We start from the raw sequence: 17,565 nt of genomic DNA, 5'->3' as shown, positions 1-17,565 counted from the left end.
GGGCCCTGCCTTCCTCCACCTCCCTCCTCCTCCTCCTCCTCACCACACCACAGCCAGGCACAATGGCCTTTGAAAGCCTGTTCTCCAAACCCCCAAACCCAGTTCTTGACCCAAACATGCCCGACTCTGACAGGCAACATGCAGGGGACGAAAGGTCGAGTAACATTCTTCTCTCTCTCCGCTTCTCATAATGGTGGTACTTAGTGGGGTGATGCTGGTAATGATGATGATGATGCTGATGATGATGATGCTCTGTTAATGTGCCTGAGGGGGTTAACGATGTTTTTGGGGGGCAGGTCACCTTCAGGCTGGAGAGGGGTGGTGGTGGTGGGGAATGCAAGGAGGGGAGGGGGGGTGTCACTGCATTAAAAGTGCATTTTTTTAGCAAGGTTTTAATTTTTCCTTTTGGAATGCATGCGTTTTTACATCTTCATTGATTTATTCTGGCTGGGAAGGGGGGCTGTTTGCCATTCTTTCCATAAATTGTACTTTCCAGGGGGTGTCTGTTGAATGTCACCATTGTTCTCTGTCTCAGGCAGGAAAGGGTGCTCCGAGTTGGGCGGGTTTTTTATTTTTGGCTGTTTTTGTTGATACCACAATCTCTCACTAGAGCCATATTTAACGTCATTTTCTTGCCAGATTCCACCTTACACATTTAACTGGATCTTTTTTATGCAGATTAAGGGCTGACTGACGTTATCTTTGCCACCTCTCAATCCCCATGCGCAGAAACCCAGAGTCCTGTTCCTGGTGAAAGGACCTCTGTTCCTCCCTCCCTCCTTCCCTCCCTCCTTTTCTCTCCTGCAGCTGCTGGAAATTCAAATCCTTTCTCCAGGCAGCCCTGGCCTTCCTAACTAGTTCCAAAAATACTGTGCCAGGGTGGCAGTTACCAGTGCTTGAGCCCACATCTATCCTGAGCATTCCTGACACAGCTGCAGGAGTTAAAAACGCCGGGGTATTGGGATCCCCAGAGCTTGGCCTCCCCCCACATAGCTCCACAACCCTTTGTGGTACTTCAGAGGACCGGAAAACACTGGGAAAAAAACCAAATGAACAGACAAAAAAAAAAAAAAAAAAAAAAAAAAAGGCTTGAATGCAAAACTGTTGCCTCGATGGAGAAAGAGTCCCAAGGTCTGTGGTACAAATTGGGAAGTGGTCCCAAAATGTTCCTGGGATTTAGTGCAAGGGTCAGGGCAGAGCCCAGAGCTGCTGGTTCTTGTTTTCCCCTTTCTGCTTATCCTTGGGAAATGCTCCTGGGATTTAGCGCAAGGGCCAGGGCAGAGCCCAGAGCTGCTGGGGCTTGTTTTCCACTTCCTGGTTGTCCTTGAGAAGTGATCCCTAAAATGGGCCTGGGGTTTAGTGCAAGTTCAAGGCAGAGCCCAGAGCTGCTGGTTCTTGTTTTCCCCTTCCTGCATGTCCTTGGGAAAGGGTGGAAGTTGTGTCATGCTCTGTTTTCCAAGCCGAGTGCACACCAGGAATCCGCTGGGATCTCTGGAGCTGGGGCAGAGCTGTGCTGTGGAGTTCCTGGAATCAGGCTGTAGCTTTTCACTGTTCCGGGGATTGAAAATATCTGGAGTTTTCAAATCCTTGAGGACAAGCCTGAGTGACTCCGGGCTGTGCTGGGAGCAGAGTTTTTCCAGCTTGGAGTTCTCATCCTCTCACCAGCTGTTCCCACCAGTACAACCAGTTGTGACACTGGTAATTGTGACATAGAGCCAATAAGTGCCACCTAACAACCTAATTAGTTTTAATTTGGTGTTGCTTTATAATGTTTTAATTTATGAGGTGAAGAGCAACAATAAACATAACCTGGGAGATCATAATTTGTAATTTTTATAAAACTTCAGCTTCGTAAAATAAATTATTTCCCTTCAAAAAAGGCCCAACTCCCAAGTTTTTGTGTTACATCAGGTTGTGCAAATGTAGGACCAGTAAAACCAGTTCACTGCAGGGAATGCCCATACTGGGAACCTCTCGATTTCTGTTGAATTATAAATAAACTCCTTACTAGAAAATAATTAAAAAATCCCTGTCTGGCCACACTTAGAATATTCTAAGTTGGAAGGTTGTTTTACTCCTGGTTTATCCAAAGTCTTTGATTTTATTGGTGTTTGTGAGCAGTAGAAAACAGCAAAAAGCCCTCTCTGTTCACACTTTGAATATTCCAAGTTGGAAGGTTGTTTTAATCCAGTTTTCTCAAGCCTGGAATGTTTTTAATTCTTTAATTAGTTTTAGTTAATTCCTGTTGTTGACATTATTTTGGTGGTGAAGGGTCTGAGCCTTCCAACACAGGGGTCCTGGAAAGATTTTTCCTGCAAGGATTTAGTGAGGATTTCTTGCTTCTGTGTGGGTAAATCCATGGCAGGGTAAGGAAAAAGTTGGAGGCAAATTTATTTACACACAAATCAGTGCCAGATTTCCCAGAAAATAGCTTGGAATTAATTTACTTTCACTTTTTACTGCTCTCAGCCACCCCTCTGCTTTTATTTGATTTTCCCAGTGAAATTCCTCTATTATTTGGAGTTATTTTCCTTATTAATTCCTAATTTCTATAGCAGCACCTTAGTGTTAAAATTTGGGGGAATTTTAGCCCTCAGGGAATTTTAAACTAAAGTAAAATTATTTTTAAGTGAAATGATGGGGAGTGAAAATTTAAAGGCTTCAATAATGTTTGAAGGTAAAGATTCCCAGAATATTTCCAAAAATGCATCCTGGGTTTGGATCTCGGACTTAAGGAGCTTCCGTAGTAAATCTTCTTTGGGCATAAGGAATTCTGTTTTTAAGGATGACCTGAAACAAGGTCAAGGAAGGGGAGCTAAAATCCAGGTTTGAAGGGTAGAAATGAAATTACAATACCAGGATTTGGGGTTTTTGATTTTCCCTTCCCAAATATCTGTGGAACTGCCCAGTGATTTCATCAGGTTGCTTTTCCCTGGAAGACCATTTGGCTTCTGTGCCTTTCCGATCCATTTGGGAGACGCTCTAGGAATGCACTCAGACAGTGGGAATGTTTTCTGGGATTGTTTTCACATATCTTATCGGGCTCCAAGTGTCTGGAGGTTGTGGAAGAGGGAGGGAGCTCGGGAAAGGGGGAGCTTCTGCTCTCCCTTCCTGGTGCACAGCTCCAGTTTGGGATTTAAATAGGACTAAAAGCAGCTAAACCAGAAGAGAATTCCTGCCTTGGAACTCCTTGAAAAATAACTTATTTTCCAAGAAATGGTGCATTTTTGACCATTATATTTTTGATCCATATTTGTCCAGTTGTTGGGTTTTTTCTTCTTTTTCCTTTTCCCCCCTTTTTTTACATTCTTGAAGCTCAGTGCTTGGAAAATGCCGGGATGCTGTGGAAAGAATTTAGGGATTAGAGGACTTCTGTAATCTTCCCTCTGCCATGCAATCCAAGGGGTTGTATTACTGAGATTGGTTTACCTGGAAAGTTATTCCAGTCCTGGATGCATCCCAGAAGTGGGAATCCATGAGTGTAATTCCCAGAGGAACTGGGACATGGGAACAGCTTTGTTCCCAAGGAACATTTTCAGTAGGTGTTTTATGGAAGAGGATATTTTAATTGGTCCTTGAGGGAATGAGTTTAACTGATGTTGTCAAAACATAATTGGCTTTTTGGGATAGCTGCAGGTGTTTCAGGAATATTAATGGTCCAGATTTTTTGCATGAATGTAATTCCAAGAAATTCCAGGTCCCAGAGCAGTCGTGTCTTCTCCCTGGCATATCCAACTATCCCAAAAATCACAGCTTGGGGTTGCTTCGGACTTCTTAACTGCTTTTTTCCCAGTGACAGGTGAGCTGGATAATAACACGGAATTTTATTGGTTTCCTGGTTTTCCTCTTCCAGGGAAGATGGAGAGCTGGAAGATGGGGAAATAGATGATGCAGCCTATGAGGATGTGAAGGAACATGGCTCAAAAGGGGAGGATAAACAGAAAAATGAGAAAGGCCACCGGAAATCCCGGAAAAAACGCAAAAAAGAGAAGGAAAAGAAAAAATCCAAAAGGAGAAGACGGGACAAGCATAAGGTTAGGAAAACCCCCAACATTTTGGAAGTGCTGATTTGATTCATGGGTGTCCAGGACAAGAATCCAGGGGACTGGAGAAGGAACTAAAATGGTTTTATTACCATTAAGACTTAAACCCGTCTTAAATGTTCAAAGTTAAGGCCAGGTCATGGAAGCTGAACCTGGGGGATTTGAGAGTTTTTAGGATAGGAGGCACAATGTAAATGTATCACTTTTGTGTTCGTTGTATTTATGGAAAGAAGATGATTCCCTCAAAATTCCCAGCTTTTTTGTTCTGTTTTCCAGCATAACTCCCCTTCCAGCGATGACAGTTCCGACTACAGCCACGACTCCGACATGGAGCGCACGGAAAGGCCCCACAAGAAAAGCAGCAGCTCTTCCTACAGGGATTATGATTCCTCCTTCAGTCAGGTGGGAATTTTTGAAGCTCATTCCTGAGGTCTTTATTGAGGTGACATTCCAAAAATACAAATATAAGCAGTGTGGTTTTGGAAGTTTGGCTTGATCCCAGTGCCCATTCTCCCGGATTTCTGGAAGCACATCCAGTTCTCATTTCCCTGAGGAGATTCCCAGATGTAAAGCAGGATCTGTGGTAGAAGATAACCCTGATACCAATTTTTCTTCCATCAGGCAACAGGAATTAAGGAATCTTTATTATTAAGGAATCTTCTTATTGCCTGCACTGGATTTAGGCTGGACTTGGAGGAAAGAACTCTTGAAAAGCCACTTTTCAATATCTAAAGTTGATTCTGCTTTTTGGGAGCTCAGTTTTCCTGGATTTTCCCAGCCTGTGAACTAAAACTATTAATTTTTCCTGAATAACTGTTTTTTCCCTGTATTATTGATGGTTTTTTGGGCAAATCTGGTAATAGTAAAACAGCCCCAAAAATGGATCAGTTTGGAGGGGTGGGGTTTGGAAATCCGGAATTGCTTCCTAATGCAGTGCCTTTCCTTACAGCATGGACATGTGTCAGGGAATTACATGAGTTCCCAGAAAATGCAGCATAAAAAAAATGTGAAAAGTAAGGAATATGACGACTACAGTCATTACAGTGATGAAAACTTCGGGAATTACAACGAGGAGGAAAAGGATGAGGATTTTGCTGACCAGCTCAAACAGTACAGACAAGCTAAAGAGACTTCCAGTGGGGATTTGGGACCTCCATTCCCAAAGGAGCCAGTGAAGAAGCAGGGGATGAAAGGGATCCAGAAAGGTAAGGGAAGTTTTGGTGGCATTTTGGGATGAAGACCTGGATGAGGGAAGCAGCCAGGGATGGTTTTCCTGGAATACTTGGGCTGGTTAGAAATAACACTCCCAACAGCAAAAGAGAGGGATTTAATTCATTCCATTTGTCTCTCTTTGATGCCATGAGAGAATCATATTCCCTTAATTTCTGTGATCCTTTAAAGAGGTCATCCCTGTTTTCCAGGCATTTCCCAACGAGGGAACAACTACAACATTGGAAGAGGGCGTGGAATGCAAAAGAAACTGAAGCGCAAAGATCGCGGGAGGGGCAGAGGTGGCAATAAAGGATCCGATGGCTTCCATGAGGTACCTGCAATTCCAGTCCTTATTCCCAATATCTGGATCAGCGGTGCTCCAAGCAGGAGCTGATAAAATGTGGATTTTTTTTTTTTTCCCCAGGATGGCAAACCAGTGAAGAAATGGGTTAATATGAGCCAGGAGTTCATCAACCAGCACACAGTGGAGCACAAGGGCAAACAGATCTGTAAATATTTCCTCGAAGGGAGGTGCATTAAGGTAAATTTAATTCTTTTTTAAATTACTTTTTAGCTGATTTAAAGCAAACTTGGGTGTTGAAACTCAATATTTTGATTTCTGATGTGCTGAGGATTTCTAGATAGAATTATTTATGAAAAACATCCCCTTCTGTTACACATCTGCATTAAATTATATTAAAAATCTATATTTTTATTAATATATTCAATAAAAACATCCTAAACTTACCCTGAGAATGATAATGTATCAAAGACATCAAATCCCATGAGTCTGGAATCTCTAAATAGGCAACAATTCCTGAATATATTAAATTATTTCCTGCTAGTTTGGGAGCTTGGAAGGAATTGCTTTGCGGTGCTAAACTCTAAACAGTGGGCTTGTTAGAAAACAATTTAACCACTGAATGCTTCTCACTTTCATTTGGTTCCTTGGGATTTAGAGGTGGAATTTTCTGTTTCTTTCCCAAATGGTGGAAATAAAAATGAAAATAATTGGAAATGTTGTGTTTCTTGCTGCCTTTAAATCTCTTTGGCTCAGACGAGTATTTGCTGCCACCTTCAGTTGTAGAAGGGACTGAAAGAGCACTTGCTGTCTTTTCCAGGAAAATCAATCCTAAATAAATACCCCAAACCCCTATCCAGTAAAATAATCCTAAAGAATAACAGAATATATGAAAATAATTCAGTGAAATATTATTTCAGTGCCTTTTTCATGCAAATCCCCAGGTGGAGGCAGAGAACAGGGATTGTTTTCTGTCACCACTCCACATACTCCTTTGAATTCCAACGCAGGAATTTTCTCTATGTCCAGACCTCTTCTATTCACAGTTTTTATTGCTTCTAATGGAATGTAATGTTGGTAAAGATGAAAAATTTAAATTCAGCTGAGGAGGATGTTCTTCTACTACAGAATGAAATTACTTAGCATTTCAGATGGATAATGGTTTTTCCTTGTTTTTTTTTTCAATTTATTTATAGGGAGAACAGTGTAAATTTGATCATGATGCAGAGATTGAAAAGAAAAAGGAAATCTGCAAGTTTTACATCCAGGGTTACTGCACCAAAGGAGAGAACTGCATTTATTTGCACAATATCCTTGAAAAATACTTCTACATTCCACTGAAATTTTAATTTCTATTGTTTTATTTCTATTTCTTTTGATAGAAATTATTTTTAAAGGTGATTGTTTTCTATGAGTCTCTACCACTGACTGTGTAGATTAATTACAAGATTATTCTTTTTCTCAAACACTCCAGAGGAAAAAATAAATATAAAATTACTGATTTGTAACATTTTCAAAAATAAAATCCCAGGAATTTTAGATGCATTTGCGCACACTTTAAAACCTCTGATCTGTTCCTCTTTGTCATTATTTTGGTGTTTTCCTCTGGAACTGAGACCTTCCCCTTTTTAATCACAATTGGAAAAATTAAATCCAAAGTGCTCAGAAATACAATTTTTAGGAGAATTTTAAATGGAGGTAAGAGGTAAGTTGCTTATTAGTTCCCAAAATTCCTACCATAAAGATGAATTCCTGGTGAAGCATTGAGGGATAGATCCCAGCTGGATTTTATAACCTTCCCAAACTGTTAGGAATCCTTAATGCCTTCCTCACATGAATTCCCCTGCAAGTTCTACCACACAGGAGCAAAGTGTTATCAAGGAGATAAATGCAAATTCTCTCACGCTCCCCTGACTGCGGAAACCAAGGAGCTGCTGGATAAGGTGAGTGATCCGGATACCGGGAATATCGGGATTGCTGCACTCGGAGTGGGGAAGGGATGCAGGAGCATTTCCCATGTGCTCTGGGAAATCCTGAGCTTTGGTTTATGTGAGGTATTTGTGTTGCTCTCCAGCCACTGCCCACCATGCCTTAACAGAAAAGGGGTGTGAATCCCACACTAAAAACATGAGGAATCTTGGAATAACTCCTTCCACTCCTGTCTGAAGGAAGCGGACTGGTGGGAAATTGTTCCTTCCTGAAACAGAGAAGGATTTTTCTGGCTGGGATTTGGTGTCCTGGAAAACAACCCCCAAAAATGGGTTTAGAATCCTCTGAGCTGGATGTCAATGTCCAGCAGTATTGTAGCAGGTATCGGGAAAGTTGCTTATTTAAATAGGGAAATGATATTTCAATAAAAGGCACAAGACGAAATCCATCTGGAAGACTGGAAAATTGATGGAATGTCTGCCACATGGCTTTGTTCCAGGTTTTGAATAACGAGGAGGAACCCCAAAATGAAGATGAGAAGGAGCTGGAGGAACTCCGGAAGCGGGGCATTGTTCCTCTTCCCAAACCCCCCCCGGGGGTCGGACTCCTGCCAACCCCACCGGAACAATATCCCTTTTCCGAGTCCGACATGGAAAATTACCAAGATCCTTCAGGAGATTATAAGAAAATCCCATCTCTTTTTGAAATCGTCGTGAAGCCCACTGTGGATTTGGCACACAAAATTGGGAAGAAGTAAGTGTTGGAATGCTGGGGAGAACTCTCCTGGATATTTATCATTTAATCTTTAATCATTGTCCCTGTCAGGATTCTGGGATAAGTTAAGGATCTGCCAGATACTTGATACCAGAATTATTCCATGTTTTCCATAGAAAGCAACTTAGGCCTGACCTTCCAGAAGTTGGCTCTTGGTTTGGCATCTCCATCTGCAGATGGAACAGTTCATTCCCTGCTCCAGTCTTTTTGTAGTTGGCTTTTTCTTGGGCAAAACTGATGGAGATGAGCAAATACTGGAAAAAATGTGTTTCTGGCCAAGTTAAGGAATGTGGAATGGATGTAGCTGGAAAATAATGCTCCTTTGGGAATTTTATCCAATGTCAGGTCAAAGAAGAGTGGGAGGGGGAGGAGAGGCCCAAATGTTGGTGTTTGTACGTAGGTCCCAAATTTGATTCCTTGATTTTCTTCTGCCTCCAGGCCACCGACCTTCTATAACAGCGCGTCGCCCCCGCGGCCGCCGTTCCAGGGCAACGACCCCCATTCCCAGCACATGTACAATCCAGGCTCAAGTCCAGGGCCAGGCCCCGGCATGTCCCAAGGACACAACGGGCCCCCGATGCACCCCGGGTCTCCTGGGCACCATCCCTGTGGAGGCCCTCCGGGGCCGGGAATGCCGCAGAGCCCCCCCATGCAGGGCGTTCCCCCGGGATACATGGGCCCGCAGAACCAGACTGGAATGCCCATGCAGGGGCAGCAGGGCGGGCCACCCCTCACCCCACCTGGGATGGGAGGATCCTACAATTCCCCCGGAGTGCAGGGACACATGGTGAACATGCCACGGGACAATCACTGTCCCCCGGGGCCGCAGTACCAGCAGATGCCCGGGGAGTACGAGCCCATGCAGAACCCGGCCGACTTCTACGACAACTATTATTCCCACCAAGCTGTCCACAACTTCCAGCCAGCCAATAATTCCGGAGGTAAGGATGTCTGCTGGATGAATTTTGGATAGAAACTTCCTGGAATATCTTCAGCGTTCCGGCTTTTTCAGCTGATGCTGCTCAGTTTTGTTGTATAAGTCACGTTTTGCTCGAGGTTGAGGTGGGATATTGGGAAGAAATCCTTCCCTGTGAGGGTGAGGAGGCCCTGGCAGAGTTTTCCCAGAGAAGCTGTGGCTGCCCCATCCCTGGAAGTGTCCAAGACCAGGTTGAATGTGGCTTGGAACAACCTGGGATAGTGGAAGGTGTCCCTGCCCATGGCAGGAACTTGGATGGGCTTCAAGCTCCTTTCCAACCCAACCCATTCCATGATTCCATGTTTATAGCTGTCAGCGTTTCTCTAGGATAACTGCTAACTGGAGTTTTGTCCCGTAGATGGAGCATGGCACGGAGAGTTTACGGATCACCAGGCTCACCTCATGGCTCCGGAGTCGCATCCGGGCGGGAGCGAGTCGGACTGCATGGGTGGCCACATGGGCCACAACCAGGGCATCAACGTGCCCGATTTCCTGCCGGCCATGCAGAAGGCCCTGTACGTGAGGCTCAGCCAGAAGCACCAACGCGATGGAGACTCTGCCAGCAGCCAGGGCCAGAGGGCCATGAGCAAAGATGAAGGTGAGCAGGATTTGGTTGGAATTTTCATCGTGCTTTATGGCCATGGTCAGCAAATCCGCTGACGTTGACGTGCGTCATGTCACATTCACCGGTATTGGGAGTGTCCAAGCAGCAGCTCAGTACTGCCACCTCTTCTTGCCAGCTTGTTCTCAGTGTAGGCTCAGTCCATCCTAGCTCCAGTGAGTAATTTTTGGATCGAGTTGCACTTTTAAAAGGTTCTCTGGTTGATAATGACTTCGGAAAATCCCTTGTTGGACCAGAGGGGTTGTTTCTCACAGCCAGGACTGGAAGTGCATCCTAGATCCTGTTGTTTGATTGCACCTCTAGAGCAGTATTTTTCCCTCTCTCATATCCTTTAAAATAAAACTCTTGATTTCTTCCCTTCCTGAATCTTGACCTTTCCTGCAAAGCTGGGGATTTGGATTAAATAAGGCAGCAAATTCATAGTTTACCTGGATTAAAGACCACTGCAAGGGGCCATTTTACTTTTCCTTCTCCCATCAAGACTCATATTTTAGATACGGTTTTTTTACTAATACTGATAAGGATTGTTTGAAAGCAGGTTATTTTCCCAAATTAATATTGATGAGTACGGAGAGACTCCCAAGCTCTGCTGCATTCCATTTCCACTACCTCCAGGTTTTTTTTTTGTTCTGGCAGTTCTTTGATTAAATGGATTTTTGTCATTTGAGGTTATGATTTTATGATTTAATAGCAGATCTTTTCAGTTTGACTTTACTGGGAAGTTCCCTGTTACGGAGTGTTGGATTCTCTAAGGATTATTTGCTGGAATAATCTAAATTTTGTGGCATTTCTTTGATTTTTAGATGACAATGTCAACTGGTATTCCAGTAGTGAGGAGGAAGAGGGGAGCAGTGTTAAATCAATCCTCAAAACCTTAAAGAAACAAAGCGAAAACTTTAGGAATCGGCAACAACATTCCACGGAGCAGCACATGCTTGGCATGCCCACGGATCCGAGGCTGGCCAAAGACAAAGGCGTGGGGCCTCAGGCTGCTGACCCGAGACTCCGGGCCTCTCCCAGGCCCAATCCCAGGAAGCCTTCGGAGTCGGCGTCCCTGGATCCCCGGCTGGCCCGCGATCCCCGGATGCACAAGGTCAGCGAGGGCGGCCATCCCGGCTCCTCCCTGGCCGGGGCCAAGCTGGATTTGCACCACGCCCACGCCGGAGTGAAGGTCAAGCAGAAAGGGCTGGATGACGACGAGGAGGACTCGGAGAGGGAGCTGAGGGAACGAGCGTTCCTCATTCCCTTGGAACCTCTGCCGGGCGTCACGTTACGGGATCCGCGCTCCCAGCTGCGGCAGTTCAGCCACATTAAGATGGATGTGACCCTGATGAAACCCAACTTTGCCAAGCACATCGTGTGGGCCCCTGAGGACTTGCTCCCAATCCCTCTGCCCAAACCCGACCCCGTCTCTTCCATCAATTTACCTCTCCCTCCGCTCATTGCTGACCAGAGACTGAATAAACTGCGGAATTTGAAGAACGATCCGCATCCCAACGCGATGCCAGCCGATCCCCGGCTCCCTGCCAAGGCCAAAAACAGCCTTGCGGGCCGGGGTGGCTACTTGGATCCATCCACAGATTCCCATGCCAGTAGCTCCAGCAAACTGGGGGATCCTCGCTTGCAAAAGAACGTCGATCCCAGACTCCACAGACTGTCGAGTGCAGACACTCACCACGGAGTCGGGAAGGATTCCCACCCTGCCAAGTTTGACCCCCGCCTCGCCAGAGCTGCTGCCAGCTCATCCCAGCCCTCGGAAGCCACGACTCCGAAATCCGACCCCGATGCTCTGCCTCCGTACGCGCCCAAATTATCGTCCAGCGGCGTTAGGTTGGGAACTCCCGGCTCCATCCTGAGCGGGATCAGTTTGTACGATCCCAGGGATCACAGCTCGTCCTCGGACACGGCTCCGGCCAGTTCGGGAGAGAATGGAGAGAACCAGAAAAAAAGTATTTTGAAAAATTCCAGTAAAAACGAGCCGAGTCTCACGGAAGATGCATCCCAGCAGAAGGCTGCCTCCAACACGGAAAAACCCACGGAAGGATCAGCAGAAGCTGCTTCAGACAAAGCAAACAGCACCAGTAAATCTCAGGCTAAGCACTCCAGCGCTGCTCCTGCCGTCCATAATCTCCCGATCCAGGCTCTGTCGGGGTTAATCCGGCCGCAGTACAGCGACCCCAGGCAGGTGAGGCAGCCCGGACAGGTAACGCAGGCCCCGGAGAGCGATCCCAACGGGGAGTCAGATGATAAATCCTTAAAAGATGTTTTCAAGACTTTCGATCCAACCGCTTCCCCGTTTTGTTAGCAGATGGCTTTGGAGTCTTTTTACCGTTGTGGATATTGCAGTTCTCTGCTGTTTTGTACCTGGGTTACCTCTTTTGGCTTTATTTATTTTTAAATTATAATTCCCACCACTTTTCAGCTGCTAATCTCCGAACCACACGCAGTTCTCCAGTACGCTCGAGTGTTTGCAAAGCTGTGGTATTTTCTAGAAAATCCTTCTTTCCAATTTCAGGGAGACTAATAATTGACCTGTAGAAAGGAAACCAATCCCCCCGGATCGTGTTAGAGCTGAGAAAAGCACTTTCATTGTAAATAAGTCATGGAAAATTCCCAGAGCTGTATATGTGTGAGCTGCCTCTTTCCCAACCACCACTTAGATCCGATTGCCACATTTGTATAGATCCAAGCAATATTATGTACATGAATTCCCGGGAGAGATGCCATTCCAGGACTGCCAAACCCCTGAACTGATGGAAAACCCCACGGAAATGAATTCAAAGGAAAGCATCGCTCCTCCTTTTCCAATGAGTTGATGTAAGACACGGACAGTTTTTATTCCTGCAGTCAATATTAGTGTAAAAGAGACTATATCACATATTGAGGATGGAAAATGTCATATCTTTTAAAAGTATTTTATTCTATGCTGTACATAGAAGAAATTGTGAAGTACATAACTAGCAAAAGCAACTGTTCAAAGTGGAGAAAACTACGTTGTCTAATACGAGAAAAATAAAAGGTTTTTATTTAATTTTTTTCCACACCTACACGATTGGGATTTAGTGCTCCGAGTTCCATTGTGGTGTTCATGTATTTCAACGTATTTTTGTATTCAGCTGCTTAATTTGTATTGCTTTTTTTGTATGGCTGTAACTGCAGTACTTGTATTCATGGTGTCTCGACGACATTTTTAACAAAACAATTAAAAAGGGTACAGTTAATCCTGGTGATGACTCCGTGTGCGTACGGTGGCAGCTGGGATGAGGGGGACTAAAGCCGGGCTTCTTTGGGATGGCGTGTGGGATTTGAATGTAATCCCCTACCTAGTCCTGAGGTTTCTTGGAGACAGTCGCCATTTTCCATCACAGAACATCCTGCGTGTCTTGAATTCCCCAGGTTTTGTGTGGGAAAGCACAGGTGTCCTCCAAACCTCTTGTCCTGCCTTTGGGGCTGCTTTTTCTCCAGAGGAAACGTGGAGAGCTGGCTTTCCATGAAAATGTGCCGGCTGCTCAATCAACCGTCTGCTTCCCACCCCTTTGGAATGTTTCTCTGCTTTAAGTCTTTTCCTTGGTGGGCCTTTTCTTCTTGGTTTCTGTCTCTTGGCCAAGTATGGTCATGGACCTTTTCCTCTTGTTTGTTGGCCAGGTGGTGCTTCCACTGGGGCAGCAGTGTTTATCCCACATTCTGGGGTTTTGCCTTGCATGGATGAGCCGAGTGAGGGAAGCTGGTGATTCCTGCACGGCAGAGGAGGCATCTCCGAAGGCAATCACGGTTTCAATTTGCCTTCCTGATTTCCCAGAGCATGAATTCTTTTAAGTTTATGATTTTTTTTTGAGCAGGAAAAGTAGAGAGTAGACGTGGAACTGGGTTGTTATTTTGAGCTAATCCATTAGTCCTTTATTATTAGTTCATTGTTTGTCTTCTCACTGGTGTGGCTGGTCAAGGTTTTCCTCAAAAAACCAAGCCAGTAGGGAAAAACTGTGTGGAAATATAGGACATGGATACAAAGGCCTGCGAGTCCTCACAGCCTGTTGTCTCCATGTGTAATTCCTTCCTGCCTTCCTGCCTTCCTTCCTTCCTTCCAGCTGCTTGGCTCCTCCATCCACCCCTGCTGCCTGCTTTATCCATTGCAGATTGCTTCCCAGAGTCTCCGCTGTGCCTGCTGCTGCTTTTCCTCAGAACACAGAGGAGATTCCTTGCTAGCACGCAAGTAATGGAATTCCTGGATGGGGAAGGTGGTAGGGATGCAGGTGGGAACACCAAGGTGGGCTGGAATGGGCTGCAGCCACCATGGCTGCACCATCCACCATGTGGTGTTGGATTGTGTATTCCACAGGGGAGGCTCCTTTCCACCTCTCCTGCAGAGTTCCAGCATGGAGCAGCATCAGACAACTCGTGACCCTGAGGCTGGGAAGGATGGATGTGGAGAGCCAGGATACAGGAGCAGCAGTGCCACCAGTCTGGGATACTCTGGAAGCTGTGAGGTGGGTGATCGTGGGGATTGAATGTTCACTCTAGATAGGAGAGAATCCTAGGGCTGAGTGGGATTTTGGGAAGAAATCATCCTTTTGGGAAGGATCAGGGGCAGCAGGTGAGACAAAATGCTCCGCACTGCTGTATCCCTGGATATGTGAAGGAGGAAAGGTTGGAAGGCTGCAGAAAGCCTGAGCACCTCTGGATCACAGAATCCTGGAATAGTTTGGGTGGGAAGGGACGTCAAACTCATCCCATTCCGTGGGCAGGGATACCTCCCACTGGATCAGGATGCTCCGAGCCCCATCCATCCCATCTCACCACCTGGGGGTAAAACACTCACCAGAAGATTCCTGGCCTCCCCATGGAGCCTGTTCCAGGATTTTCCTGCCACGATGAAGAACTCCCAGCATGAATCCTTCACACTGCAAAATACTCCTCCTCTGCTGCCAACGCCATCGGGACAAGGCACCCCTCTCTGGATTTACAGGTGTCTGTCCATAACTGTGTGTCCTTTCCTAGGACTGGGATGCTTTGGGATATTCCTGCTCTGAGAGGGTTGTTCTTGCACCAGAGACATCAGGGTGGGCTCAGCCTTTGCCCCCCGAGTTTTCCGGAGCCCTAATTCATCCCGGTCGGAATTTAAAGCCTCCTTGGCTCTGTGCTGTGTCAGGTTTTTCCTCCACTGCTGGCAGAAAGCAGCAACTTCTTCTTCTTCAGGGTCAACTGAGGCTTGTCCCAAACCCTGTTGGACAAAGGAATTGCTTTAATACCTCCCTGTGCGTCCTAAATTATGGAAGTCTGGATGTGCTGATGTGTGCGTGATCCACGCGGCATCGCTACCTCTTAACGCTTCAAAATGCTTCAAATGATTCAGAATGCTTCAAAAGCTTCTTGCAGGAAGAGGGAAGGAAAGGAGGGGGCAGTTGGTTGATAAGCAGGGAATTTTCCAAAGGGAAATTTCCAGGTCATAAAGGACTTGGGAATTTAGAGAGTCAAAATTAATTAATTAATTAATCCAGGCTGGCATCAGCAAAGTGAAAAATGGACAAATAGAGGGAGTTTTAAGTTTAATTAAGCACAGGAAGAGCATTGTCACCCTTGGGGCTGATTGTGGGATTCTAAAAAGCCTTCAAAAAGAGATGCTGGTCCCAGGAAAAGCAGTAGGATTATAGAGGAGGATGGGATTCAGGTGGGAATGCTGCCTCAGGGAGAGGCTGGTGGTGGTTGCACTCGTTTTCCAGTTGTTTTCAGGAAAAATCTGCTCCCACAGACTTTACAGTCGGATCAGGTGGCTGTTGATGGCAGCTGCATGGGAAACTGGGGAATTTGGCTTTTGGGAATAAAGGGGATAGGCATGGACTAATTCCAAATACAGGTGCTCTATGATCCAAAAATTAAGTGGGAAATGGACCAGGTAAAGGTGACTTCAGGGATAGAGTCAATGCCTGGGTGGGCTTTGGAGACGAGACAGAAAGGCACAAAATAAAAACATTCCAGGAGGAATGTTTGCTCCAGCTAGAGTCCCACAGCAGCCAGATCCCAGCTCCCATGGAAGGACCTGGGTGAGGAGCTCCCACAGCGTGGAATTGCTGCCATCAGCCTTCACCCTTCCCTGTGAGGGTGGGGAGGCTCTGGCACAGAGAAGCTGTGGCTGCCCGATCCCTGGAAGCGTTCAAAGCCAGGTTGGATGGGCCTTGGAGCAACCCTTCCCACCCAAATAATTCTGGGACTGATTCCACAATGGACTCACTTTGACACACGCCGCCTCGGCCGCCCTCAGGACGTGCTGGACCGCTCGGATGAGGTTCTGCACGTTGCTCAGCAGCAGCTCAGAGGAGGCCTTGCTCTCCCCAGTCACTGCTTTCACCCTTCAAAGACAGTCCAAAGGATTTTATTGGAAGGACATTGGACATCCCAACAGCGTTGTTATTCCAAACCCAGCTTGTCCCCTGTGTCATTGGAACAGCAAAATCCAGGGAGGGGAGGGAGGCCCCCAAATTGTTCCTCAACTCTTGGACAGCACCCCCCCTCCCCTAGGACCTCTGGTGACCACCACCCCCATTCCTTGGAGAAGGGATCCCTCTCGGATGACCTTGGGAGAGGCGATCCCAGCTGCTGGCAGCTCACCTGGCCACGATGCCGAGCTGGCTGCTGACGGATTGGGTGTGCTCGGCAGCGCGGAGCAGCTCCATGGAGCATCTCCGATCCAGGCAGTGCTTGGCGAGGATGTTCCCAAACTTAACAACCACCTGCCCGTCGGCAGCCATCTGCCTGGCACAGGCAACAAACTGCTCCTTGCTCTGGAACAGGATAAAAGTCAGTGGGATTGGGGAGAGAAGGAAAAAAAGCTTTTCCTCCAGGACAGGGAGGGTCCAGGAGGCTCAGATACATCCTGAGGAGAGGACAGGATGCCAAGCTCACATCCAACCAGGAGGAAGGAGTTTGGAGTATTGTGCATAAACAGAATTGGTGCCACTCTCCCAGGAGCTGGGTGACACAGGGATTTGGGATGGAGCTGCCATGATCCTAAGGGAAAACAGAAGGGGTGGAACGCTGCCTACCGCAATGGGGCCCTTCCTCCGCAGGAACTGAGCCATGTGGAGCATCCTCGTGGCCATGTCCTGGGTGACCTGGGACACCTTGCTGGGGCCACCCTGCCGCGTGTCACAGTTCCCTCTCTCCTGCTTTGCAGGGGAGATGCTGGAAGGGCCATCCCGGTGCTGTCGGGACAATAACGGAGCACATTCCAAGCCTGGAACGTGTGGACGCAGCGATGCCGAGTGGTCTCCTCCACCTGGGTGTTTCTGAAGGAGATGCTGGTGAGTAAAGTTGGTGGGAGAGCTGCCCACTCCCTGCTGGGTCCACTCCACCTTCCCACCAGCCCTTCTCCCTAAATCCAAAGCCCTTGGAGCCACCTCCAAATGGGAATAGGGTGTCCTGCAAGCTGACGGTTTGCAATTAATTCCCAGCGCAATTAGAGCTCTAAAGCACTTTGCTGAGGGACCTGGGTCTGTGCCAAAGCCTTTCCCAGCTCCTGACACCCATGGGAATGGAGTTGCTGGTATTCCCAGAGGGAATGTATGGAGGTGAGGGAGGGTGCTACAGCCCCCCCGCCTCCGAAATGGCAGATTGGGATGCATGCAGGAGAGCCTGGTCGATCGGATATCCAGGAATCCAGGGCTGCCAGCAACCTGAGCTGCCCGAGTGGCCCAGGGTCAGCCTGCTGACTCGC

General features: G+C 46.8%; 2 protein-coding genes across 2 annotated transcripts in view; one reads left to right on the top strand and one right to left on the bottom strand.

Moving 5' to 3' along the window:
* Nucleotides 1-54: 54 nt before the first annotated feature.
* ZC3H6 (zinc finger CCCH-type containing 6) lies at nt 55-13,078 on the top strand. The gene is made up of 12 exons (XM_008630756.1): nt 55-154; nt 3,854-4,034; nt 4,320-4,445; nt 4,993-5,248; nt 5,465-5,586; nt 5,680-5,796; nt 6,753-6,864; nt 7,390-7,499; nt 7,985-8,238; nt 8,698-9,200; nt 9,594-9,833; nt 10,661-13,078. Exons 1-12 carry the CDS (start codon nt 63-65, stop codon nt 12,160-12,162), a joined length of 3,615 nt encoding a protein of 1,204 aa, XP_008628978.1. The 5' UTR covers nt 55-62; the 3' UTR covers nt 12,163-13,078.
* Nucleotides 12,955-17,565, bottom strand: part of LOC108445703 — a 6,870-nt gene continuing 2,259 nt past the window's right edge. The window contains exons 2-5 of the mRNA XM_017730421.1: nt 16,895-17,137; nt 16,461-16,633; nt 16,084-16,201; nt 12,955-15,075 (exon numbers count right to left, since the gene is read on the bottom strand). Of these exons, the coding sequence (XP_017585910.1) occupies nt 14,815-15,075; nt 16,084-16,201; nt 16,461-16,633; nt 16,895-17,137 (795 nt within the window). The 3' untranslated portion in view covers nt 12,955-14,814. The remainder of the gene's footprint in view (nt 15,076-16,083; nt 16,202-16,460; nt 16,634-16,894; nt 17,138-17,565) is intronic.

Source organism: Corvus brachyrhynchos, unplaced genomic scaffold (assembly GCF_000691975.1).
Source record: "Corvus brachyrhynchos isolate BGI_N302 unplaced genomic scaffold, ASM69197v1 scaffold133, whole genome shotgun sequence".
In the NCBI taxonomy this organism is placed as follows: domain Eukaryota; kingdom Metazoa; phylum Chordata; class Aves; order Passeriformes; family Corvidae; genus Corvus; species Corvus brachyrhynchos.
This window is presented reverse-complemented; position numbering and strand designations above follow the sequence as displayed.

Coding starts and splice junctions, on each gene's coding strand:
- ZC3H6 (XM_008630756.1), top strand. CDS start 63: ATGGCCTTTGAAAGCCTGTTCTCCAAACCCCCAAACCCAGTTCTTGAC. Junction 6,865..7,389: donor GAACTGCATTTATTTGCACA/ATATCCTTGAAA, acceptor TGCCTTCCTCAC/ATGAATTCCCCTGCAAGTTC. Junction 7,500..7,984: donor CCAAGGAGCTGCTGGATAAG/GTGAGTGATCCG, acceptor GCTTTGTTCCAG/GTTTTGAATAACGAGGAGGA.